The following is a 27865-nucleotide window of genomic DNA, read 5'->3' as shown; positions in this document are numbered from 1 at the left end:
CAATAGAATGGCCAGGACAGCTGCTTCAGGGAGTGGCTGGTCCTTGATTAAGGCTCAAATAATTAGCTCAGCTCCACAGTTAGCCTTCTGAAATTAGGAAAGAAAAAGATGTTTAGGTTCAAAAATAGCAGTTGGGGTTCCTTAAAACCGATTGGCTTTGGGCTTTGTACACTTTATGCACAGACATAATTTCCCTTCCTCTATAGAAAGCTGTTTAAAGTATTGATACTGGAGTTAGTGTGACCGGGCTTAAATGCCATAGCTAGGTAGGTAATCTTGGGCATGTTCTTTGATAGTAACCTGCTTCATTGGGTTGCTGGAAGGTTCAAATGAGGTAATACATTTCAAGCTTAGAGGGCAGTGTTTAACCTTAAATAACCACTCAGAAAGTCATTTTTCTGATTACCTATTTCTGCTTAACAAATCATCCCAAAACTTAGGGTTGGAAAGCAACAACTGTTTCATTGGTTGTTTCTCCATGCTTCTTTGAGTCAGGATTTGGGACATGGCTCAGAGGGATGGTTTGTCTCTACTTCCTGATGTCTGAGGCATCAGCTAAAGAATGTGAGAATGACTAGGGGAGATTTGAACCGCCGGGTGTTAGAATCATCTTCAGGCTGTTCTCTTACACATCTGGCAGACAGGCTGGGCTGACTTGAAGGAAGGTTGGCCTTAGGCTGGGATTGTTGACCAGAGTCCCTCCATGTGACTTCTCTGTGTGGCTTGGGCTTGTTTGCCACATGGTGGCCATGAAGTGTTCTAACTTCTTACATGGAGACTCAGAGCTCCAAGAACAATGTGCCAGTAAACAATCCAGAGGTTGCATGACTTTTTAGGAACTAGCCTTAGAAGCAACAAAGTGCCCCTTCTGTTGTATTTTATTGTTCTAAGCAGCACAAGTTAGTTAGCTTGCATTCAAGTTAAGGACCACCTGTCAAAGAGAAGTCCCAAAGAATTTGTGGCCATGTTTTAAGACCTCTGTAGCCATACAATTATCATTGTTACTTTCTGTACTGTGTATATAATCTCTTAACTAGATAAGAAGCTTCTTGAAGGCAGAAGCTATACATTTCTCTACAGAGGTTTAGTACAACAGTTATGAACGTAGAGCTAAGTGAACACATTTAAAAAAATCAAATTGACTTGGATAGGCAGGAGGTTTAGTGGAAAGACCCTGATCATTAAAGCCAAAGAGAGTTTGGTTAAAAAAATGAATTAAAAAAATGTGCCCTTTGGCAAATCACTTGTCTTTCTAGACTCAGTTTTCTCACTCCCCGCTCAAATGGAGACGTTATATCTATCTCAAGGATTGTTGTAAGAATTAGGGATAATATGTGCAAAATGGCCAACACATATTTGATGCTAATGAGCATTGTGAGGCGTTGTGGCACTGTGGCAAGCACATAGATGCTTAAGGTGACAGAGTGGTTTCAAATCCCATTGCTTTCTTTTCTTGGAGGGCAAAATGGGTATAATAGTATATTATGTCTAGGTTTATTGTAAGGAAGATTAATACATCATGTAAAGCTTCCAGCTCAGTCCCTAACACATAGCAGGGACTTAATACCTGTAAGGCCTGTAAGAGTACCTGTTGAGTAGCCACAGTTAAAATTGCTGTTCTTTTGTTTGTACACTGATTCATTTATGAATTTATGCATCGAACAATTATTTATTTAATGCTCATATCTCATAATAGCTTCATTTCTTAAGTCCTTGCTTGGTAGGGCCTGTTAATGCCTAGATCTGGGAAGATACATTCATGGGTGGAGAACTGGCCCTTCAGCAAGGAGCTCACAGGTGCAGGCCAGCTGCTTGGGACAGTATTCTATTTGAACACAGGTGCAATTGAGTTTTAATTGTCCCTGTTGACTTTTTTTTTTTTTTTTTTTTTTTAATTTTTTTTTTTTCCCAACGGTTTTTATTTATTTTTGGGACAGAGAGAGACAGACAGAACATGAACGGGGGAGGGGCAGAGAGAGAGGGAGACACAGAATCAGAAACAGGCTCCAGGCTCCGAGCCATCAGCCCAAAGCCTGACGCGGGGCTCAAACTCACGGACCGCGAGATCGTGACCTGGCTGAAGTCGGACGCTTAACCGACTGCGCCACCCAGGCGCCCCTGTCCCTGTTGACTTTTGACCCGAGAGTGCCTCCTGGCTTCCTCCAGTTATAACCCTTTTTGCTCAGATATCCACATGTGTCCTTTCCTCTTTGAGCCTGTCTTCTTATTTTTTTTTAAAGTTTATTTATTTTGAGAGAGAGAGAGAGAGAGAGCCAGAGCATATAAGTACATGCATGAGTTGGGGAGGGGCAGAGAGAGAAGGAGAGAGAGAATCCTAAGTAGGTTCCCCACAAGGGGCTCCATCACACGAACTGTGAGATTATGACCTGAGCCAAAATCAAGAGTCCGAGGTTTAACCGACTGACCCACCCAGGCGCCCTCTGTGGGTCCGTGTTCTTTACTACTGTGTAACTACAGGCAACATGTGAGCTCTTTGTGTTTGTTTTTGTTGTTGTCTTTTTAAAAAGCATTGTTTTCCTAGCTCAGATGTGTCAAACTATACCAGTCTGGTCTGTGTGGTGCCGAGAAGGACACTCAGTCATTTCTCCAGGTAGTTCCTAGGACCTGAGGCTCTATTTGGAACCATTGACTAGGAGCTCCTCCCTTTCTTCCTGAAGATCCCTCCCCAAAGCCCTAGCCTTAGCCTTTTTTTTAAAAACGAGTCTAGAGAATCTGATAAATTGTCTTTGTCTTTAGAAAAATACACAGACACAATACGAACACAATGTATTTTGCAGACGATTTTGAGGTTATTCATGGCCACCTCACCAGGTGGCATATTTCTTCGGAATGATTCTGTTTCAGTGATTTTGATTACACCATCTTCTGGCCTTTTGCTGAGTTCTACTTGAGGATCATAGTGTACCTGTGAGACTTAGGTCTCACTTTTCCAAGTCCTGCATCAGTCCATTGCGGTAGACATGTGATGTATTTGGCTGCCAAGAACTCGGTTTTCCTTCCTAGCCAAGTATCATCTTCTGCGCCCACAGGATGCAGTTGACTGGGTTTGTCACCAGGGGCCTTGCCCTCCTCTAGTCAGGGGATGAGCTCATGCCCCAAGTCAAGTCCTTTGGGTGCTTCTTGCCTGGAAATGGAATCTTGACCAAAGGGATGAAGAGATTAGACATGATGGCTTGCCATTTCATCTAAGCACTTCTGCAAAATGGCCAGACATGCCTGCTTTTCTTTTCCCCAGACCTGTTCTTCAGATTCCCATTGAATCCAGAAGTTCCTGATAGCCTTCTAGTGAATTCCCTTTTGCTCAAGCTTATAAACTTGCCACCAGATAACGCTAACTGAGAAAGCAACAGACAACAAACTTGTGGAGGAGAAAGTGGCATAATGAGAAAGATTATGACTGGCGTTTGGAGAAAGGCAGACCCAGGTCTGAATCACAGTTTTACCATTCACCAGCTGGGTACCCTGAGGCAAGTTCATTCTTCTCTTAGGATGTCAATGTCATTGCAAAACAGGGATAATGAGTCCTGAAACCTTGATTCTCAAACTTGGCTGTGCATGGAAATCACCTGGGGAGATTTTAAAATTACTGGTGCCTGGGTCCCATCCCCAGAGATTCTCTTGAATGATTTTGGGGTGCTTTCCTGGGTGTTGTGATTTTATAACGCTCCCAGGTATTTCTGATGTGCAGCAGCGTTGGAGAAAATTGACCTAAAGAAATTCTTCAAATTATAGAGGAGATTAAATGATGATAAGCACAGTGGAGGGATTGATAAAAGTCATTCTCCTTTCCTTTCCTTTCTTAAGGTGAGCCAGAATCGCTTGCCTTTGCTTCTAGTACAGTTTTCTTTGTTTGGAACAGTCATCGCCATGCATGACAAGCACGGTGCAATATAACCCTGCTTATTTATACCATTTGAGGTGAAGGCCAATCATAGATGTATCCAGAATTATAGAATATACAAAAATGTGACTACTGGCACATCTGGGGAATAACTAGGACGAGTTCAACAGTGTTTTGTGAGAACGTTCTATGGAGTAACTGCTTTAATGAGAGATGAAATTGATTTATAATTACCATGGCAACAGCAAAATAGAGTGATGTCTCCCCAAGGGACCTGGACCAGGACCCATGAGGATTCTCTCCCACGTCTTCCCTGTAACTTGCTGAGTGGCCTTGGCTCAGACAGTTCATCACTCAAGTCCTCGGTTTCCTGAGAGCACATATTCTGATGGGTGCAACTTCAACAGAATTTTTTAGGAAATCTGTTGATGTGACTGTTGTTAAGACACTGATGAAAAGATTCTATAGGAAGCAGAGTGAAAGCAGGGCCTTGAGCCTCTCAGAAAAGATAATTATAGATATCGGTTCTCCTATCTCCCCTCTTCCCCTACCCCACAGCCTCTCCCACATCTTACCATGTAGGAACCTGTCCAAACCTCTATCTTTATGAAGGGCTTTCTATAGAGAGGGTACCAAGGGAAACTCCTATCTTAGCCCAGGGCTTCTCTACCTAGGAACTATTGACATTTGGGGATGGATTTTTTTTTTTTTTTGGTTGTGGGGAGCTGTCCTGTTCATTTTAAGATATTTAGCAGCATCCCTGACCTCTACCCACAGATTCCAGTATAAGCAAGCCCCTCTCCTGTCTGACATGCAAAAGATGTCGCCAGACACTGCCAAGTCTTCACTTCCAGTCTCAGCGAAATGGGTTTAAGTAAACAAAGCAGCATAAATGTTGTGGGTGCACAGTGGTTAACCTCCTTAGTGCCCTCAAATCCCAGGGAGCCAGACAGCTATCAGGAATCCCTACATCCATTGTTACAGATGGGGGTTCTGAGTTCCAGAAAAGTTAATAGTAATCATAATAACCACCGGCTACCATTTATTGAGTGTTTATTATGTGTTATGTGCATGGCTAAGTGCTTTATATATTATATTGTCTCAATTAATAGTTACATTGACAGAGCTTGCAAACCAGTGGCCAGTAGGCCAAATTCAGCCTTCCAGTGTGTTGTACTTGGCTCACATGGTATTGGCTCATAGAGTTGTTATTTTTCTTTTGAATGTCCGTTTCTCGCCAACATTTTAAGATTGAGTGAATTCATATAAAAATCTACGTCCAGCTTCTTTTTAAGAAATTGGTAAATTTGGGGGTACCTGGGTGGTTCAGTCACTTAAGTGTCTAACTCTCGATTTTGGCTCTGGTCATGACCTCATGGTTCGTGGGTTTGTGCCCCACGTTGGGCTCTGCACTGAAAGTACAGAGCCTACTTGGGATTCTCTCTCTCTTTCTCTCTCTGTGCCCCTCCCCCACACACAGTATGCTCTCTCACTCTCTCAATAAATAAGTTTTCAAGGTAAATTTGGCAGTAGGGGGTCAGATTGGCTCAGTGGTAGTAATTGTCTGGATTTTAGATGAGGCACGTCTCCTTTGCACTGCAGTCCCCACCACTCCTGGCTGGGACTCCAACTGTGTGTCAGATGCCATTTGGCATCACGTTATTTTTCTTTTGCTTCCCTCGTTGATGTCGCGCGCCTGGCTCCTCTAGGTTGTTGCTCCTTCCTTATACCTACCCTGTGTTGCATATATTACTGTTCCAATTTTAAAGTTTATTTATTTATTTTGAGAGAGGGAGAGAGAATCCCAAGCAGGCCTTGTGCTATCAGCGCAGAACTGGATGTGGGGCACAAACCCATGAAATGTGAGCTCATGACCTGAGCCAAAATCGAGAGTTGGACCCTGAACCGACTGAGTCACCTGGGAGCCTCAGTTCCCATTTTAAAGATGGGAAAACAGAGGCTCAGCCAAAGGAAAGCTCTTGTCCAAATTCACACAACAAGTAAGCTGGGAGAGAAACCCGAGCCCCCGACCTTGCCAGCAAGCATACCTGTTCCCGACATCACAGAGTAGCTGCTGGGAGAGCCTCCCTGCATCCCAGGATGCCCCAGCCAGATCTTCGGCAGCTTAGGGTTTCCTTGGAGAACCAAATCTCATTGCCCTTTTGCTCACCAGGAAACCACATGTCACCAGCATAGGAAGAGTGTCTTCTGAGTGTAGCTCCCAAGCTGCGTTTCCCCTATGTCTGTGCCACTCTTTGGTCTGTGTCCAAGGGCTGCTCACACACTCCCACGTAGCTGAGGGGCCAGCTGGTGTGTGTGCTTCTGCCTAAGATGAGGCTGCTTGCCTGTGGGGAGGCTGTGATTGCTTTAGGAAATTAAGTGGGAGTGATTAATTAGGAAATGTACTGAGGACTCTGGAAAGAAATAGCTGAAAAAGAAAAAAAAATTGGAACTCTAAATATGGAATGCTTCTGGCCACATGGCTAAGGATGCTGTGTTCAGTGGAACTGAAGGCATTTGATTCTGTTATTTCTGCTGCTGCTGCTTTGATATACCCCCCTTGCATAAGGATGCTGGAAGGAACCACAGAATCAGCTGGCTCAACCTCTTCTTTCACCAAATGGCAGTGAGAGCTCAGAGAGGCCACCAGGGGAAGCTGGCAGCTTCGAAGGAACAGCAAGGCTTGAGACTCAGAAAGACCTGATGTATAATCCTGGGCAAATCTCTGAGTCTTGGGCTTCTTACTGTGAAACCAAGGTAGCACTGGCCATTGCCAAGAGTTGTTGCAAAGAATTAGTGAACAAAAGCATGAGCACTGACTGCTTCTAAGTAACATGTGCCAGGCACTGTTCCAGCATGTTGCTGTGTTTTCTTACTCTACGACAGTCCTATGAGGGGGGTACTATTATTAGCTCAATTTATAGATGAAGAACAAAGGCACTGAGAGGATACATTATTTACTCAGCGTCCACAGCTGGTCAGCAGCAGAGCCAGGTTTCCTATGCAGTCTAAGAATCCACCTTCTCAACCACTAAGCATTCAGCCTCCTTTACATATTGTATAATGTGTAGGTGACATTATATAATCAATAAAATAGGGAATTTATGTATGATACAATTTATTGTGTATAAGATAATTAACATATAAGTAATTAATATATAATGTGTTATATTAGGTGGAAACCTATGAGATTGCCTTTTTTGTTAGCAGGAAATGTTTAATAGTAGTAATTTCATAGAGTTCATCCTAATATATGATACGTAAGTCGCAGAAATTTTTCCTTCTCTCCCCTTCAGTGAATTCCCAACTTTGAACCTTGGTTTCTTCCTCCATAAAGTGGGGCCAGCATCCCCACTGATGCTGCTATACTGTATCAGTCAGACCATGTGTGGAGAGTACCTAGCACAGTGCCCAGAAAATAGGATCCATTATTTTTTGTTTGTTTGTTTGTTTTGTTTGTTTGCAGTCACAGCCATGGCTCCCTACACACCTGCAGAGTCCTGATATGTAATAGTCCTTTCGCCCCCAGTGGTTTGGCTTTTGGTTTGAGGGTCTCCGTGTCCAAGAAAACTTGTAAGTTATAGGTAAAGTATTGGGCCCAGGGACTGTTTTTCATTCCATGGACTTTGATATTTTCAATATGCTTCAGTCTAATATAAAGCTTCCTGTCAGGCCAAACTGAATGTGTTGCCTTCCACTCACTTAAGAATTATGGTGCTGCCTGCATGAAATACCACCCCGCCTAGGCTCGTTCCTTCTCTGTTTCCCCTTGGGTCCTTGTGGTAAAGCCCCTTGCTGTAGTTACTGAATTTTTGTTAGTGAGCCTTGTCTTTGGAAACTCTACCCAACTGGAGTCCTCTCTGTGGGTTTTAATGAAAGTTCTCTCTGATCCCTTGGGGTATGGGCTTTGTATCCTTGCAGGAGAACCATATGGTGATGGCACCACTCTCTTTACCAAAATGAGAAATAAGACTGAGTCCTCATCTCAAATCCTGGCTGTGACTCTGGATGGGTATTCTGAGTCCTTCCAGTCAGCCTGGAAGATCATTAGGAGACTAAGTGATGAGTCTGCCCTCATCCCAGAGCTCTTCTGCTTTCCCAGGGGTCTTGGAGACTAGAGGAAGTAGCTGAAGCAGGGTGTGGAAGGAGGGTTGGGTCTGTGCAGTAACCCTAGAGTAACAATAAGAGCTTACTTTCATGGGGACATTACATTGTGTCAGACACTGTACTAAATGTTTCTTATTGTTTCGTTTAATCCTCACAAGACTAGGATTAGGGCCTGATTGAGGCACAGAAGGGATGAATAGTTTGTCCATGGTCATACATGTGACAAACAGTAGAGCTGAAATTCAGGCCCATCTGTTTGACCCGTAACTTTGGTTTCTTAGCCACCATGCTCTATAGCTTATAGTCTTCTTTACTTTTGAGGAACTACCAAGTGGGCTTCCTTGATTCCAAAGCAGTAAGTTTTACTGATTCCTAAGTGTGAAAGCAAAAGCAGAAAGATGGTGCAGATGGTCCGTGAATTAAAGCCCTGAGCTACTTGTCATCTCAGTTGCTGCTTGGGTCTCTTTTGTGGAGCTGTGCTTCCTTGTGCAAGTTTCAAATCCTGTAAACAGGAGACTCAGGGAAGAGTTGTATAGGACATCAGGTACCAACATACTATCCATTCGTTCATTTGGCAAAGCTGTACTCAGTACACCCATATGCACCTGTGATGCTCTGATGACCAAGCCATTTCTTATCTCCTCAATTTGCTCTTCCGAAAAACAACCACACATCACACCTACCACAATGGCTGTAGTCAAAACAACAAAACAAAGACCAAAAACCCAGCAAGTAACAAGTGTTGGTGAGAATGTGGAGAAATTAAAATACAATGTAAAATGGTTTCTGTGAAAAGCATAAAAATAAAACGGTTTCTGTGAAAAGCAGTATGGCAGTTCCTCAGAAAGTTAAACATAGAATTACCATATGATCCTGCAGCTCCACTACCAAGGTTACACTCCAAAGAATCGAAAGCGAGGACTCTAACAGATACTTATGCCACTATTCACTGTGGCATTATTCACTAGCCAAAAGGTAGGAACAATCCAGGTGTCCATCAACAGATGAATGAATAAGCAAAATGTGGTGTATGCACACAATAGAATATTATTCAGCCTTAACAAGGAATGGAGTTCTGACACACAACAAGGATGAGCCTTGAAAACATTATGTTAAGCAAAATAAGCTAGACACAGAAGGACCAATGTTGCATGATGTCACTTAAATGACATATAGAATAGGCGAATTCATGGAGATAGAATGTAGATTACAGGTTATCAGGGGCTGGGGGTAGGGTGGGGAATAGGAAGTTAATGCTTAATAGGTATAGAGTTTCTGTTTGGGGTGATGAAAAAGATTTGGAAATAGATAGTGACTGCGGTTGCGTAATATTGGGAATGTTCTTAATGCTACTGAGTTATGCACTTAAAAATAGTTACAGTTGTAAATTTTATGTTACATATATTTTACCAAAAGATGATAAAAAAATAATCTCATCACAAGAGAAGCAAAAAGTCTTCTCTGTAAAGGAGCAAAATCTTACAGACATCTCTTATTCATCTCAGCACCCAGGCCTTACACCTAGCACAGGGCCTGGTATATAGTGCATGCATATTCCTTTTTTTGCTGAACCAAACTGGGAACAGACTAATTCCATTTGTAGTTGAAAATGGCAGTGAGGCTGTTGAGTGTAAATTTTACTACCATGGCAACTGTGGAACACAAAGACAATAAATATGAAAATGCAGTAATATTTTTGGCAGGTGGGGTCAGCCGGAGGTAACATGGCCCATTGCAGGTAAATATAAGATTTGAGGGAGAGCAAAGTGTTAGTGATTGTTACAAAAACTCAGAAAGCACCCAAGCAGTGTCCTCTTTGTTCTGGTTGGGAGCATTCAGACAGCTTTCTGGGCCAATAGAACCAAAATGGGTAAAAGGTTGGAATCCGTGTTGGTGTTAGACTCCAGGAATCTTTGTTCGAAGCTCTCAAGGGCAGACGAGAGGCCAACCATACTTCTCTCCATTTATTCATGACATCGTTCAAATCCTCAGGAAGAGGCGTTGTGGGTCTACACATCTCCTTGGCTGTTGGCAGAATGCTATCCACTATCTAAGGGGAAGAAGACAGACCACAATTTGGCATTTAAGGAAATAGACTGGGAAGAGATGAGAGGGATTCATCTTGCTGTGTTGTCTCATGGGCCAAAAGCTTCGTTTCGAAGAAAATGGTTTCTAAAAGCTGGTGTGAGTTTTGTGTTACATTTAGTTGTGCTCCTTCTGTGCACAGAGGCTTAGATAACCATTTTGGGTGGGAAAGAAAGTCACTTCTTCTCCTCCCCTCCAACACCCTTTCCCTCTTGACTGATACACACATTTAATCATTATTAGCAAGTGGGGGTCCGTCTTAGAATCCAAGAGCCTGATCTCCTGCAGTGTCCACCATCCTGCTGTCAGCCCACCTGTGACTTCCTTTCAGACTCAGAGTTGGGAGCTGTATTCCCTTCTTATGTTTTGTGTGACACAGTGTCACCATGAGAGAGTCTGGCCCTCTGACACTACTCGGGGGGTAGACCCCATTTGGAAAGATTCTTAGGCAGCCTGTGGAGGAAGTCCGGAGCTGATTTCATGACAGTAGAAAGACCGTGGGGTTTGGAATTAGGGCTGCATTCGAATCCAGGTTTTGACACTCGATAGTTGTAAAACTGTGATGAGTCACTAAACTTCAGTTTCCTTATCTGCAAAATGGGCACAGTGGTAGTTAGGTCTTAGGGTTCACTGTACAGCCCCTATTCATGAGAAGTACCTGCATACAACCTGCAAGTAAGCATCTGTCCAGTACTTGGCAGCTACTGCTGGTGTGAAGAAACCCAACAGCTATTTTGTGTTGTTTGGATCTGGCACTCAAGCATAGTGATGCTGGTCTGCTGGAAAAATCCAGCCAGTCGTAATTTAGTAGAGGTCAGGGTAGCATCCAGCTGCATGCCGTGATACAAAGAGCTAACATTTAGAGATGACTCACTATATTTAAAGCACCAAGCTGATTGCTTTATGCAAGTTATCGTGTTCAATTCTCACAACTCTATATGTTGGTCCTATTATTATACCCATTTTTCAGAAGACAAAACTGAGGCTTAATGAGGTTAAGTGACTCATCTGAGACCGCCCAACTAGTAAGCACTTGAGCCCAGATAGTTTGACTCCAGAGCCCCAGTGCATAAGCAACACATGGCTGCTATGGCGGGAAAACCTTCCTTGAGATTGCTTTGCAAGCTGAGCCAGGAAGATGCCAGTCTCAAGATCTGTCATGTGTTATGACCACTCAGTCTTAGAAGCCTGTGTCTCATCTTGAAAATCTCCCCATTTGCCCAAGAATGAAGTCCCCATTCTTTGTTGCCTTTCCAGGCTTGCCAAATCCAGTCCCCATCAATCATGCATTAATTAATTAGTTCATTCTTTCATTCACTCTGTCAACATTCATTTGCTCAACAGCTCCTTTGGACCATGACTATTAGTGCTGGAGATCACTTACGGAGTACTTACTAGACCCCAGGCACTGTTGTGGTGACTTTTACACATTACCCAGGTACTCATAATACAACTCTACATGGTAGACCTCATTATCACTTACTGCTTATTACTACTTTACAGTTGACAAAATAGAGGCCATAAGGAGGCTAAAGTAGTTGCTTAAGGTTCCAAGAAGTATGTCAGAGCCAGGAGTCAAATCCTTTCATCAACCCTTGATCCGAGGAACTGTCTTCCCTTTCTCAATGCCTGTAGCATTAACTAGTTCTCTAAACTATTGGTTCCTAAACTTGAGGAGGCATCAGAATCACCTGGGCTTGTTTAAAAATAATTTTTTAACATATATTTATTTTTGAGAGAGAGAGAGAGAGAGAAAGAGAGAGAGGGAGAGAGAGAAACAGAGCATGAGTGAGGGAGGGGCAGAGAGAGGGAGAAACAGAACTTGAAGCAGGCTCCAGGCTCTGAGCTGTGAGCACAGAGCCCGATACGAGGCTCGAACTCATGAACCGCGACATCATGACCTGAGCCAAAGTCAGACGCTCAACCGACTGAGCCACTCAGATATCCCATGGGCTTGTTTAAACACAGACTAATGGGCCTCACCTCCAGAAGTTCTGATCTAGGAGGTTGGAATGAGGCTGAAGAATGTGCATTTCGAATAATAGGTTCCCAGGTGATGCTGATGCTCCTGGCTGGGTGACCCCACTTTGGGAACCACTGTTCTAATCCAAGCTCTTTGAGGACAAGGATCCTTTCTTTGTTGTTCTCCTTGCATTACAGTACCTGGCACAAAGTAGATGCTTGATGTGTCTTTGTCATTTTGAATTGTTTGATCACATATTCATTTCTCCTTCATATACCATGTTTTTATTTCTCCATGTGCAAATAGACTTTGCCATGTAGGATTTAAACTCCTGGGGGTCAGAAATTTCACCTTCTTAAAAAAAAAAAAAAGGAATTTCACCTGATATTTCATAGCATCTTTTACAGAGCCAGCCTCGCACACACTGGGTGTTAGGTAAATGTCAGTTGGTCAGTTGGTTGATTCAGAGACCAGCCTCGCTAAGACCGAATTTACAAGCCACTTGAACTCTGCACGTATAGCTCTTGAGACAATCTCTAGATACCTAGAAGAGGTCCCAGTATATAGTTGGTGCTCAGTAGTGCCTGTTGAATGAATATCCTCAATCTCTGTGGCTTTGTGACCAAAAACCTCAGGTTTCCCTCATATCTTGAGCACAGTTCCAGCTTGGGAGCTCAGCCTCAAAGTGTAGTTTGGAGGATGGAATTTTCCAGGGTTTTTGGTTTCCCCAGGGCAATGATTCTTAACATTAGCTACACATTGGAATCACCTGGGGGGCTTTAAAATAATATTGATGACTGATACCTACCCCTGGAGATTCTGATTTCATTGTTCTCAGTGTGGCCTGGGCAGCAAGTTTTGTATAGATCCCTGGGTGATTCTACTGTGCATCCAAGAATGGGAACCCTGATCTAGAGCACTTGGTGGCATAAATTTCTCTTGAGCATTTGTAGAAGGTTGTGCATGTATGTGAATATGAGTGCACATGTGTGTAGAGAAGTGCAGGGCTATGCGCTCCTGGAGTGGCACAGAGTGATCCTCTCTGACGCTAGAATAAGGGTACAGGAACTAGAAGTCAAGCCTTGGGTAAAACCCTGGCAAAGCCAGAGGGTACTTGAGAGTGCTGAGCAGGCCTGCCTCTGTCTCCCATGGCTGCCTTTAGCTGACTGTTGGTTGCCACATTCCGTGGTCAAGGAGGCTCTGTTTCAAGGCTGAATGCAGGTGGTGTGGCTTTTGCAAGGCCCTTTTGTTCACTCTCAAATCAGAAGGGGCCGTCCTCCCAGGGGCTGAGGTGTGGGGCTTAGTATTTGGCATCACGCACATCAGTGCTGAGCTTATTCTTGAGTTTCTCAGTGGAAATGCACACGGCTACTTGAGACCCAGGAGCTGGCTGAGAGCAATGGGAAAGGTCATGCCTAGGCCCCCACCCTAACAGGTTGCTTGACTCAGCATAATCCTGGTGTAATTAAGCATGACAAGAAGAAAAGGGGGAAAGGGCTAGCGGTTACCAGTGTGCACTCAGCCCAGGCCCCCAGGGACTAGGGTATTCAGAAGTGCCAGCTGTTCTCAATTTTATTGGAGCCAAGACTTGGCTCACCTACAGCCATCTCCACCAATTTGTCCCTGGGCATTTGGGGTGTGGTTCAGTGGACCTGTAGCATCAAGTATCCCAGAGAGATGGTTGGGTGAGTAATTCTTCCCTTCTCTTCTCTCTTGTCATATCCTCTCAGAAGCTGTGTGTGAGAGACACAATCACGTTAGTACATACAAATCACCCACTGTTGTCTGAGTGGTTGTATTAGGTAAGGCAGGCACTGTGCTGGGCCCTGGAGCAAGGACTAGTTCCTGAGACTTGGTTACACTAGTGGGAAAGCATTTAGTCAGGATAAAGTCTGGAATCAAATCCAATCACGTACTTGAGCCAGATAGATAATATAAATGGGTGAATTGGGCTGTCTGTGAAGACATAGGGAATGATGGGGGCTCATAAGGGCATACGTGAATGGGGGACCACACGCTCAGCAAAAACTCATTATTTAAAAACCCTTGTTTTCCAAGCAAACAAAACAGGGTCTGTACAGTGGGATTCAATGGTGGGGAGCCAATGTGACACCCACTTCTAGCCACTTAGGGTGGGGAGTACTCAGCCAAAAGACTGCAGGCTCCCTCATGTCTATGTGCAGGTCTAGAAACCTAAATTCCAGAATGGACTCATGATTCTGGAGGTGTTGTCTTTTGGGGCCAGCTGCACCCACAGTTGCTGTTTAGGGAGTCCACATTGAGCATCTGTGAAAGCTTCCAGAATGCAACTGGCCAAATCAGGAATTGACCAGGAATCAGGAATCAGGAATTGGTCTGGTGGAAGCATCTAATGAGACTGCAAACATGATAGGGAAGAAATTGCAACGACTCTGCCCTCACTCTCCCTTTATGTTCCCTTAGGAACATGAGAAGCAAAGGACAGAGGAAGGAACAGAGAGGGATCCTGAGCACACTTACCCATGTTTACTTCAACTTAGACTTAGGAGAGCTTGGTAGATTTCTGTCCTGCTCCCACCGAGTTTCCTTCTGGTCTCCTTCTTCCTCACCTGCCTACCTTACCCAGCACTGTGTTCATTTATCCATCACTGGACTATGGACCCAGATCTCCCAGGGGGAAGCCCCAGAGGCTTTTCCTGTGGTCTCAGTTTCCTGAGCTCTACTCTGCAGTACTAGGGTCAATGGCAAGGTTTCTGTGGATCACGAGGCCTTCAAAGGTCAGAGCCTCAAAGGTCCTTCCAGCAAGAGGCTTGTGAAGAAACAAGTCACTTGTGCTTATGGAATTTGAATGGCAAGTCCCTTTCTCTGGGGTTTGAAGCACTACATAGCTTCTAGTGCTTGCTCGCTTCTGACATGGTGCTATTTTTAGCATTGTTCTCCAGATATATGGGACTCTCCCACTGTTGTTCTCTTTTTATTTGTTCATCCATGTGCTTGTATTTTCCACAGTGAGTGTGCTGCAGTGAAATGGTTTCTGCAAAGCCCCTTGCCTCCTTCCTAAAACAATTTACCCCTTTGCAGTGCCCCACACACCAACACCATGGCCCCAAGCCACGTCAGAGTGAACAAACCACAGACTGAAATTGCAACCATTCAGGAAAGAGGAGTCTTTAATTTGGGCTTAAAATAGTCCACAGCCTGAGAGTTTGGGGGACCAGGAGCAAGGTGTAATCGTAGGAGTGGGCATTGGAGACCCACCCTGGAATGACTGGGCAGAGTCGCTCTGTGGGCAGAGCGAAAGACAGGCATAGAAGTTGGGGGTCTGGGCTGGAGTCCCCCACAGTTCATTTAATACTGTCTTCTTGAGTCTCTTTTCATAATGGAAAAGTGAATGGCATGGCAATAAAAATACATGGCAACCACCCACTCCATTTGGAATGGTGTGTCTGCTCCCCTCTTTATTCAAAACTCTGTGCAGGCATCATTGTAATATTAGCTGTAATCAGAGCCACCATATTGCTGAACTCCTGGGTAACTATGCACATTATGTCCTTCAGGGGTGCCATTCTCACTGTATGCTCTTGAACAGCATCTCCTGAAGTTGTGCAAGCAGCAGGAGTGGTGATAATAAGAGTAAAGGGATGTTGAGCGTTTATGGGCTGGGCATTGTCCTGTCCTCTTGATATGCATACACTAGATTAATTCTCAACCCATGAAGAGGACATTGCGATTGTCTCCATTTTACAGATAGAGAAATGGAGGCACAGAGAATTTAAATAACTCCCTGCATCATGATGCTAAGTCAGCCACGGTGCAGAATAAGCTTCAGTCCAACCCTGGTGCCCATACTTAAGCATTATGCATCACCCTCCATGTTAATATTGTGGTTTTTATTCTTCTGGTTATTGTGAATGCTGCCTGTCTTAGCTCAGGATGCTATAACAAAATGCCATAGACAGGATAGGATGGCTTAAACAACAGACTTTTATTTCCCATAGTTGTGGAGGCTGAAAATCTGAAATCGGGGTACAAACACGATTGAGTTCTGGTGAAAGCTGTCTTCCTGGCTTGGGTATGGCTGCCTTCTCTCTTCCTCACATGTGGAAGAGAGTGGTCTGATGTCTCTTCCTCTTCTTATAAGGGCACTCATCTCCTCATGGGGCTCTACTCTCACGACCTCATCTAAACATAATTACCTTCCAAGGCACCCCCTCCAAACATCATCACACTGGGGATTAGGACTTTAACAGAAGAATTTGGGGGAGACACATTCAGTTATAACACTGATATTTCCTTGTTTTCAAACCTACCAGACTTTGTAAGCTCCTAGATCAGGGGTCAGCAAAAATTCTCTGTAAAGTACATATTTAGGCCCTTGGTACCAGTCTCAATAGCAGCTACTCAACTCTGCCCGTGTAGCACGAAAGCAGCCACAGACAGTCTATAAACAGATGAGTGTGGCTGTGTTCCAGAAAAACTGTATTTATGGGTACTGAAATTTGAATTTCATATATTTTTATGTGTCGTGAAATATTATTCTTCTTTTGATTTTTCAACCATTTAAAATATAGAAGCCATTCTTAGTTCATGGGCCATACAAAAACAGGCAGTGGGCTTGATTTGGCCTGTGGGCCATAGCTTGCTGACCTCCATCCCAGGGTACAGGGATTTGGAAGGTTATGTATTTATTTTAATCCATGGCTTCCCAGGATCTCTCTTGATCCTGACCCTCAGTTTCCACCCGTAAATGCTGATTGAACGAATTACTGCATAGTAGGCTCTCTGAGGTATACTAGATGATTCTGGGATACTGATTTTCGGAAAATGAGTAAAAAGTTCCCTTTACTCAAAGCAAGGGATGGAAATCCAGTCTTTGTCACAATTGCTAGAAGACGGCAGGAGCCTCCCTTCAGGGATTTTTGTAGAACAGCGAAAAGAGAATTTTTTTTTTCTGCATGAAGTGTAGAGATTTATTCTTTGCAAATAGACCTACAGAATGTGATTCGTAATAGGAAACAGATTTTCCCCTGAAGATAAATGGAATGTCCCCCACCTCCCAAACTGAGAAGAGAATTGTTTCCTCTTTACAAAGGAAACAAATTGGATTCTCAAAGGAATCATCAGAGAAGTTTTAAAAATTGTCATAATAAGCAAGATATGGTTTCATGAATGATGAAAGGGATATTTGCCTCTTTGGGTCTGGACATGCAGGACTGGTTGGAGAATGAGATGAGCCCTTCTCTCTCCCAACCTAGCTCTTGTCCCTAGGCATTTTATTGGTGCCAGATGCAGGAAAGTGGCTCCCACCTGACTGGGGTTGGTGGGTCCATCGCTGCCCCGCTGGTGTACTATAAAGGTATCCTCTTCCTTTCTAGCTCTTCTTCTTTAGCACACTATTAAAGAAGGTCCTTATTCCTCAGCCAAGCTTCCTGTTAGCTACATTCATTTTGGTCCATGGGAGAAGGCATTACAAATAGGAGACTTGCCTGAGCAAAGGCATGGTACTTGAGATGAGCCTGGTGTGTATGTGGGGTATGGGGGGGGGCAGTGGGTGGTGTGGGGAACCTGCCTAGATAGATGAGCTCTTTGGGCTACATTTCAAGGCAGCCAGGGCACAAGGCTGAGGCCTCTTGTCTTGCTGAGAGCAGAGAAGCACAATGATGCTTTTGGTTATGGATGCCAAGAGTTGGTACACAAGTAAGAGTGGCTGGGTGAGGGAGGAGCTAGTCATTTGATCCAAAAGCCTTAATTTTCCCACTCTTTGCTGGATCCTGGAGATGTACAGGAGACTCCCACACAACCCTTGCCCTCTGATTGTTCATGGTAAAGTAGACAGATATAATTCGTTTAATTTCTTCAATTCCTTGTGATGTAGGAGAGCAGAGAGCAGGGAGCCCTGACAATATAGCCTGCCCTCCAAAATCATTACTTCGTGGATAATACTTAGATGTGCAAACTGGGGGATGTTGCATAACCTCTAGGGAGCTCAGTTTTCTGTAAAACAGGGCCAATAATAGTACCCACCTCTTAGAATTTCTGTGGGAACTCAAAGGAGATGAACAGTACCTGACACATAGTGATAAATCAACACATGCCAAACTATTACTATTATTGTTTATTATTATTATTATGCTTTTCAGCAGTTATACTTTCCAACATTTGTACAACTCTTTTAATTTATCAGGCCCTTTATCTTGAATATTTTATCATCTTGAAAGCCTGCTGAGGTTCAGTAGGTGCTATTAACCCCATCCTCACATGAGCAGAGTGGCTTGCCCCAACCACACAGTTATACTGTGTCGTGATCCCCGATGGTACAGCTTCAGCTCTGTGCCGTTCTCCTTTCTTGCAGGGGTACGGGGCCATGTCAGCCTGATGGGTGATTCCAGATAGGTGAGAAGTATTCTGTGCTCTCAAGGAGCTTATAGTCTAGTTGAGATTTGAAGAGCCTTGTTCTAGGAAGTAGAGAGTCCACATACAAGTAGAAACCACTTTTGCTGTCTCCAGCAAGAGAAAGCAGGCCAGAAATGGACTGGCCAAGAGTCCTCTAATGGAACCATCAGATGACACCCAGAATCTTCTTGTGCTGAACCTGCAAAGACCTGTCTCTGATTTCCTGCATGTCACTCGGCAAATTCCCTCCATGTGTGAAATGAGCAATGGAGCCAACTCTCTGGTAGATGGTGTTAGCTCCAAGTTGCATCACATTCCACCCCCTCCTCCTTCGCAACAGACCTTAACATTATTCTGTGATTACTTCGCATCATCCTTCCCAAATGTGCATCAAATTAAAGAGTTATTAGGGCATGGCAGGACATGTTTATGGGGAAGAATTTCCTTTAAAGTCACAGCTCAGCCTGAACTCACTTTATTAGTGTTTATACAAAGTATGTAGTCTGTTCCAGTGCAATCCATGTTTATATTCCTGTAGCAATCATTGCATTCCTGGGGCTGCTCCTTCCTGTTTTCTTAAAGTGATTACTGCACCTATATTAAAAGTTAATAGTGTGTGTGCTCTATGGCTGTTGGGTTTGGAGATGTGCATCATTTGGAGAATGACACTTAACCATGACATGTCCTGCAAATGGTATAAGCTTTGAAGTGTTTGCCGCCGAAGTGGACAAGAAGGGACATTCCTTAAGAACAAGGACATTGTGAACAGTCAGGCCCCTTGGGAGTACTTCCTTTGTCACTCACCTCTGTTGTGGGTTTTTGTGACTGTAGCTAGGATGACCATTTGTGCTGAATTGCTTAGAACAGTCCTAATTTCTGCCTCTTTGCCTGAAATAATCATTAATGGCATCTCCTTTGATTCACAAAAGCATTCAAGTTTGGATGAGAAATTATATGATCACTCTAGTTCTAACTGGTGATCAGATTTACTGGTACAAATGAAATACTGATACTGAATTTGGATCTCAAGTCATTGTCAATGAAAGACAAATGTAACTCAGTTAAAAATGTCGATAAAGAGCTAGGTTCAGATCACTCAGCCATTCAACAAATGTTTATTTATGCTTTTTATATGTCAGACATTGTGCAGGACCCTGGGGATTCAAACATAAGTAAGATACAGCCCCAACTCCCAAAAAGTTGGAGTTTACTGGTTTAGCTAAAATTGTGGGTATGTTAAGGAAACTCTCCGATCAGACCATTTCATTTTGCCTTTCACCCCTCAGGACTCTATTTTTTGCAAGTTGATTGATTGCTAAGTTCTCAGGCACTGACCTCTAACTGTCTGAATATAAATGCCCTTGGTGTACTTACCAGCTTGTAATCATAGATAAGGGTCATAATCTCCCTGTGCCTCCATTTGTTCATTCATAAAATGGGACTAATAATAGCACCAGCCTTGAAGGCTGGTTGTAAGGATTACAAGAGGCACTGAATGTGAAGTACTTAGAATAGTGCTTAGTACATGGTCAACACCCAGCACACATTGGCTCTTGCATAATAATTACTCCACAAATATTTATGTAGACTCTAATGTGGGCTGGCTGCAGCTTTCCTACCTCTGTTGACTAGAACTTAGGTGGCCTTCTTAAAAACATAATTTAAGGTAATGTGTGTTAATGGAGTCCAAAGCCTGTGAGAATTTTCATGGGTGAGAATTCAGGGTCAGTGAGATTCTGACCCTGGGGATCAACCAGTTTATTTTCCTCCTTTCAAAGGTTGGGGGCAGGTAGCTTTTCCAAAATCATGCTATGGGTTAGAAACAGAGCACAGAGAAAAATCATGGATACTTAGCTTCTTAGGCCTTTCTTTTCCACTCTGCCAAACTCCCATGTGTATCAGTCAGTACGGACAAGACTATGCTGCAGAAACAAATCCAGATTAGCAGTGGCAAAACACTATAATATTGTATTACTTTCTTATATCAGAGTCTAGTGTAGTTGGTCTTGGTAGTAGGCTGTGACCATCTTGTCACTCAGGAACCCAGGTCCCTTCCATCACAGGACACTATCATTTTTGAGACATGGCCTACACATGTCGAAGAAGACAAGAGAAGGGAAGAGAGTATAATGTGAAGGATGTTTTATAGCCTTGCCTGGAAATGGCTTGTATCACTTTCATCCACATTTCTTCAATCAGAAATCAGTCAGATGGTCCCACCTAGATATAAGGGGTGCCCAGAAATTTAATCTTGCTGTTTACCTAGGAGGAAAACAGAATTGTTTGGTGAACACATAGCATTGTTCCTGCCATATCATGTGCCTTACATTTCTTGCCACATTTTCAAAGGCTGATCCCAATCTCTTCTGAGATTTCTGTTTCATAATTTCCAGCGATTTGTGGAGCCTTTCACAGATGCCCTCCTCTATAGGGTAGAGAGGGGTTTTAAGAATGGGCCTTCTGGGAAGAATTTGGAAAATTTGAGATTTCTGGACATGTAGTCATTACCTGGAGGTTACTGCTCAGAAAGAAAGAAATTGTCATATGTCATTGTAGGAAGAATTGGGGAAGGATTTATTCTTTTGTTTGTTTCTGAGAGTCAGGACTGGGATGCCCTGGGGTGTGTCATGAAGGGAGAGATAATCCCTCTGGATGTTTTATTGAAGGGTGTGCTTGAGTGGACTAGGAAGATCTGGGAAGAGAGCTGTGGATTGGAGTATGTGTGCCTTTGAGTTTAGTTCAGCACTGAGGTCTCACTAACCCATTCTCCATCTTCCTGTGCTCATGTTTTGTACGAATAATAATCAACAAATTAATGACAATGTTTACATATTGGGTATTTACTAGATGACCGGTCCTGTGCTAAATCACTTTCTCATCTCATTTAATCCTCACAACATCCTAGGAAATAGGTACTGTTATTATACCCATTTTACAGACGAGAAAACAGAAACTTAGGGATGAGTTTGCCTAAAATCATTACCACTGTCTGGTAAAATTTGAGCCCAGGCTGTCTGATTCTAGTGCCTGCTTCCTTAAGCATTATGCTCTGGAGCAGGGAGAAGGATCTCAAACTGCAGTGCCTGTAAGGGCCAAGCAGGTGGCATAAGTGAGGAAGCAGATGAATGAGAGTCCATACCTTATCCAAAATGGGCACTTGCCTCTTAGCTATAGTTTCCAGTGGCCATGAGAGCCCAGTGGGTCAGATCACCTGATTTTTTGGAGACAATCTAGAATTCCAGATTTGTATGTGAAATGCTTCCAAATTGGCAATTAATTAATAAATGTTAAAAGTATATCAAGGGCCAGACTAAACATGTCTGCAGGCCAGAATTGGCCCATGGGCTACCAGTTTACAAGTTCTACTCTACTGCCTCCAGCAAAGAGCTAGATATGCCCCCTGTATGCCCTTTCCTGCTGGAGCATGAAGCTGAACAGAGCAAGAGAGGGGCCAGCCGGGAGCCCTCCTGCTGCAGGGAGAGGAAGAGCAGAGACCCATGCTTGCCCGTCCTCCTTGTAGGGCCCTCACCACCCCCACATCCAACCATCCAGGTTGCCCCTCTCTCTGGCTCCTCTCCTCCCTGCAGGTAGCTGTCTGTATAGCACTGGCTGCAAACTTCTGCAGGTGTAAAATTATATATGCGAGAGTGTTGCCAAGTCAGAAATTCAGCCCAGGGAGGCTTAGTTCCCAAACAACTGAGGTAGTGTGAAGCCAGTTTTTTAAATCAAATTCAGTCATTTCTCTCCCGAATGCGTGTATGTGTTTTTAAACTTGTATGTAGTTATGTAACTGATGAGGATGAAGTGAAAAAGTCAGAAAATAAATCAGTAATGTCTCTGTTGTACAGGTTGGGGGGGGGCGGGTAGCATGAAGGGGAAGCTCTGTAAGGGTGATCCACAGTGAAATGTGGCCACGTATGACCTAGTGGGGTGGTGATTTGATGGTTCTTGAACACATACTGTTTCCTCTCCTCTATCATGAAAGATGAATGGATGGCTGGGGAGAGAAAGCAAAGAAAGAAAGACACATATAAGCATAGGGCCATCTGAGCAGATTCTAAGAACTGCCCTTGGGCTTATCAAAGTACATCTTCCTTTGGCCAGATTTCCAGGTCTTAGATGGCTTTAGCTCTGCTGGTCACTTTAGCCATGAGAAAAGTCCTATTTCAGCCAGGCCACTTTTTCCAACATTTTGCGGGGGAGAGAGGGAAGGGTGCGTGAGTAATACATATTTATTGCAGAAAACATTGGCAGTCCTAAGAAGCAAAATGCAAAATATTTAAGAAAAAAAACAACAAAACTCTTCACCCCAGCATCCAGAGAACACTAGTGTACATTTCTCTGAGTGTCTCCAAGGGACCTCACTTCATCCAAGGTGTCTGGGAGGAAGTGAGGGGAGTGTGATATGTGGTTTTGGCTCCCACAGAGCATCACAGTCCTTTGGGAGACGAGACAAACACACAGGAAACAGGCAGCACACACGAGGTGGAAGGAAATGTGATGAAAGGCCAAAATGGATTGTGCAGAGGCTAAATGATGCAGAAGTTCAGAAGTTCAGAGAAGGGAGAGTCAGTGTGGGATGGAGAGGCTGGGAAAGCTGCAGAGAAGAGGCTTGGGGGGGCCTTGCAAAGCCTGAAGAGAAGCCATATGTTTCCCGAGGTGGCCAAACCAAAGTACCACAAACTGAGTGGCTTAAATCAACAGAAACACATTCTGTCACACTTCTGGGGGCTAAGAGTCCAAAATCAAGGAATCGGTATGGCCGTGCTCACTCTGAAGTGTATAGCGGGGGGATCCTTCCTTGCCTCTTCCTAGCTTCTGGTCCTTGGTGGTCCTTGGCATCCACTGACCTGCGGCTGCCTCACTCCAGCTCCTGCCTCTGGTGTTTGTTCCTGTCCTCCCTGTGTTTGTCCTGTTGTCTTGTGAAGACTCTAGGCATATTGGATTGGGGCCACCCTAATGGCTTCATTTGAAACTAACTCCATCTGCAAAGACCCTATTTCCAGATAAGGTCACATTTACAGGTATTGGCAGTTAGGACTTCAACATATCTTTTGAGTAGACATAGTGGTAGGATTTGGAGGGAGAAAGGATGTTGAGGGCTTTCGAGGCCAGCAGATAGCGGGGACGTATGTGTTGATAGAGTGCCTCACAGAGTCCCAGATCTGTAAGATGTTCAGTAAAGGTTTGTGGACTGAAAGAAGAAAGAATTAAACATGACAGGCTGAGGATAGCCATGATGCCCACCTGGCTGCAGTGCTGCTGCACTGTGAGAGACCTTGGCATCTTGGGGACACAAATCTGGTTGTGGGGGTAGGTTTAATGTCAGGGGAAAGAGCCGAGGGCTGTAAACCAGTTGCTTCCCTTCTTGACCTCTTCTGTGGTTCTGAGTGCTGAAAGCATGCAGGCTGCCCCATGGATGCTCCACAGCCTGGGTGCCCCCTGCCTCTGTGACCCCATTTGGTATCTGCTCCAGTCACTCCCATTCTGCTCCAGTCACCTGATCTTTCTGTTGCTTAGACCCTCCAAATGCTTGCTCTACTCAGGGCCGTTGTGATTCTGTTCCTGTATTTGGAAATATCTCCCTTCAGCCTCTCCCTTCACCTGGCTCCTCCTTTCCCTTCAGGTCTCAGACCAAATGTCTCTACCAAAGAGAGGCCCCTCCCACCACCCTTGCTAGAGCCTTCACTTCCTCTCATGCTTACTTTCATTCTCTTAGCCTCACCCTGAAATGATTTTCGGATATTTATTTTTTGTAACCTGTAGTTCTGTCGTTTATTCGTGGTTGCCTGTGGCCCCCTGTGTTAGTTTTCTGTTGCTGTGTAACAGTCTTACCACAGACTTGGTCGCTTGAAACAACTCCTGTTTATCACCTTACAGTTCACCAGAGGCTTCTGCTTCAAGATCTCACAAAGCTGTTAGTTGGGGAATGTGGTCTCATCTGAAGGCTGAACTGGGATGGAACCACTTCTAAGCTCTTTATGTTATTAGCAGAATTGCAGTCTGTTAGATTGAAGACTTCAGACTCTTGGTGGTTGTCCTCAGTTCCTCCTTGGTTCTTTTGTGGGGACTTCCCTTAGTTCCTTGTCATATGGGCCTCCCTAATATGGCCACTTGCTGATCACAGGTAATAAGAGTAAAGGTCCCCTAGCAAGATGGGCATTATACTTGTATGTAATATAATCACAGAAGTGACATCCTGTCACTTTGCCGTGTTATATTGGTGAGAAGCAAATAAGTAGTAGGTCCTGCTTTGCTCAAGGAGAAGGGATTACATAAGGGTGCTAGTACTAGGAGACAGGGATCATGTAACCTACCCTATAGTCTATCTGCCATGATTACTAAGAGAATAAAGTTCCCAGAAGGGAACTATTTTTGTTGTTGTTCAACACACTATCCCTAGTCATAAGTACAGTACCAGGTCCAAAGTAGGTGTGTAATAAAGGCCTATTGTAGGAATAAAAGAAGGATGAAGGGAAGGACAGAAAGAGGGATCGAGGGATGGAGGAAGGAAGGAAGGAACAAATGGAGGGAAGAAGGAAGGAAAGATGGAGAGAAGGAATGTCCTGCTTTCTCCTGTAACATGCTTTAACAGCCCAACAAATCTGCTTGCAGTTATCCTCAGGTAATGCCTCTAGGCTTTTATACGTGCTCTTTCCTTTACCTAGAATCCTTTTCCTCCCTCTCACATAGTCCTATGCCAGCCAACCTGGCCATGGCCAACTCATCCTTGAAGTCTCGATTAAAACATTACCTTTTCCTGGAAGCTCTTCCTGACCCTTAAAACATGATTTTTCTATACTCTCCCATAAGCTTTTGTTTATACCTCTGGCACAGTATAGAACAGGAGTCTGTAAACTGTAGCTTCCAGACCAAACCTGGCCTTCAGCCTGTTTTGTAAATAAAGTTTTACTGGAGCACAGCCATACCCATTAGTTTGTGTATTGTCTATGGCTGCTTTCATGCTACACAACTGAGTTGAATAGTTGTGATAATAAATATGGCTGGAAAAACCTAAATTATTTACTATCTGGCCCTTTACAGGCAGAGTTAATCAACACTTAGTGTAGACTGTTTAGCACAGCCTGTGGTAATTGATCCTTTCTATTTTTCCTACTAAACTCTGAGTTGCTTAAGGTCAGAGACCATACCAGTCTTGTTTACACCTGCATCTCAACATTTAATATAGTAGCTGAAACTTAAGGGTTAAGACAGTTTATTGAATGAATGAATGAATGAATGAATGATGTATCATATCAGTCAGAAAAAGAAAACCGGTAGAAAAACTCAAATTAGAATTATTCCAGAAAGGTTGATTTATAAAGGGACTATTTCAGAAACTGGGTGTGGCTCAGGGAACCAGGACTAGAAGCAGTAGGGCTGTTACCGCCCCTGAGCCAGAAGAGATGAGAGGAGGCAAAATGTTCTGGAACCAGGAAGAGGTCAGTCATGAAGAGGAACCGTGACATTTGGTGGAGACAGTAGCTAACCTGGATGACCTCTCAGGGAGGGAAGCAGGAGAATAAATACACTGTCCTCACTCTCTTCCCTTCCTCTATCTGCTGCTCAACTCAAAGCGAAATAAGACACAAGAGCCAGCCCTGTAATGTGGTCCAATCAGGTTAGTTTCCCAGGGTAGAGAGTGAATAATTGAAACTGAGGTCAGAGCCCCTCCACTAAGTTATTCTGGTTTGGTTGGAACCTGGTCTTTGCTAGTGGTAAACAAGGGGTCAGGCTGGACCACAAGACATCTTAATTCTGCCCCCCCCCCCACCACTTTCCTAATCCCCAGATTCGGCTTTGGGATCTGGAATGTGAATGCATCACACCGTCTGAAGGCTTGTTCAGAAGCTTGTTTTCCTTGTCCTCAGACACTCCACTTCTCTGTGATTCCTATCATGGCCCTTGCTGTCACCACCCCATCACAATGCACTTGCTTCCCATCTGCTCCAGGTCTTCTGAGCTCCTGTTCTCACAGCAGTCTCAAATCTTTGATTGTTCACTCTCCATGGAATCTAAACCACATCTCTTAACATCTAAATTTTGCATATTCTTACATTGTTCTCTAAGTAGCTTGCAAGTCTCAGTTCATCTCCTCAACGAGACTCTAAGCTGAGGGCAAGGTCTAAGCCATATTTTTTAAGGCCACTTGATTCTGGGCCCCCAAAACACAAGAGTTATAGATCACAAAATTATTAAGACTTTATACGTTATGTTGTCCAGTTTCCTACCCATCACAAGTACATCATGTCTGGTGTGAGTTAACTACTAATCTCTGCTTATATCCTCCTGTAAGAGGGAATTAATTCATTGTGAGGTAACCCTTCCAAGTTCACCTTATACTGAGATCTTCTTTCCTGAAACCCAGAAAGTAGCACTCTGTAGATACTTGTTGTGCAGGGGCAGATGGTCTTATCTGAACTGATGGTATGTTCTCTAACTCTGTACATTGTACCATCACACAGAAACATCTTTTTTTGACACCAGTCCTAACTTCTACCTCTGCATCCTCTTCCAACAAGTTGTTGGCTGTGAGTGAAAAATTAACCACCCCAAATGCTGTTTAGAAAGTGTTTCCTCACACAGTTTATCTCTTGAGCCTTAGAGCTGGTGTTCTTGGTCATATTTTATAAAAGTCTCAACAACAATACCAACAACTGGGGTTCAACAGATTTAAGTGATGTTCCCAAAGTCACACAGCTAAGAAGGAAGAGGGGACTCAAATCTACATCTTCTGGGTTTGGTGTTGAAGCCCTTTTCTCCACACTATGCTATTTTACTGGAGGTTGTTTTTACTGCTTCCTCTTCCCAGATGTGCCATGGCAAAAAGAATGTTTTGCTGGAATGCTGCAGAATGAATCAAAAGAAGGATGTGAATATACATATGCCAAGTTAGGGACAGTAGTCTGCCCTAGAACATTTTTGTTTCATTTTTTCCAGTGTTGTTCTGAATTCCTTGCCCTCCCTACCCCACCCAAGGTGTCAAGCAGATGTGAAAATACCACAAAGCTGCGACTCATAGCATTGGTTTGTGATTCACTGATTGGGATGGGGGAAAATAATGCTGGAGATTACCATGGTGATGCCTGTTTATGGAGGCAATATGGTAGATGATGAGCATCATGGCAGAAACCAGACATGGGCAAAAACAGCAAGATAGCACTCCCCCCTGGAGTTTGCAGAGGGGCTCAGCACTCCCACTGGCCCAGACCTCTCTGGAAGACAGAAGAGGAAATGGGCTCTGTTGGCTGGAGAGGGGAGCAGCCGAACCACCAGGAGTGCCCTTTGCTTTCTTCAAGATGGGATGGGAAATTCTACTCTGTACTGCTCTGTTCTATTTATTTATTCATTTATTCATTCATTCATTTTTCTTCCTGCCAGAAGTTCACCTGATGCAGTAGAAAATGCTTAGACTCTAGATGTAGATGGACAGCATGATGTGATTTAAAACAAAACAAAACAAAACAAAAACACAA

General features: G+C 43.9%; 1 protein-coding gene across 2 annotated transcripts in view; it reads left to right on the top strand.

Moving 5' to 3' along the window:
- Positions 1-27865, top strand: part of SLIT3 (slit guidance ligand 3) — a 599210-nt gene that overhangs the window by 13147 nt on the left and 558198 nt on the right. Inside the window, exon 1 of one of the 2 annotated variants that reach the window (XM_058722980.1) lies at positions 9679-9707. The exons of the other annotated variant lie outside the window; for it this stretch is intronic. Within the exon in view, the coding sequence (XP_058578963.1) occupies positions 9694-9707 (14 nt within the window). The 5' untranslated portion in view covers positions 9679-9693. Of the gene's footprint in view, positions 1-9678; positions 9708-27865 lie in introns of those variants that run through there. 2 annotated transcript variants of the gene reach the window in all.

Source organism: Neofelis nebulosa, chromosome 1 (genome assembly GCF_028018385.1).
Source record: "Neofelis nebulosa isolate mNeoNeb1 chromosome 1, mNeoNeb1.pri, whole genome shotgun sequence".
Taxonomy (NCBI): domain Eukaryota; kingdom Metazoa; phylum Chordata; class Mammalia; order Carnivora; family Felidae; genus Neofelis; species Neofelis nebulosa.
The sequence above is the reverse complement of the archived record's forward strand: the minus strand, read 5'-3'. Positions and strand labels throughout refer to the sequence as shown.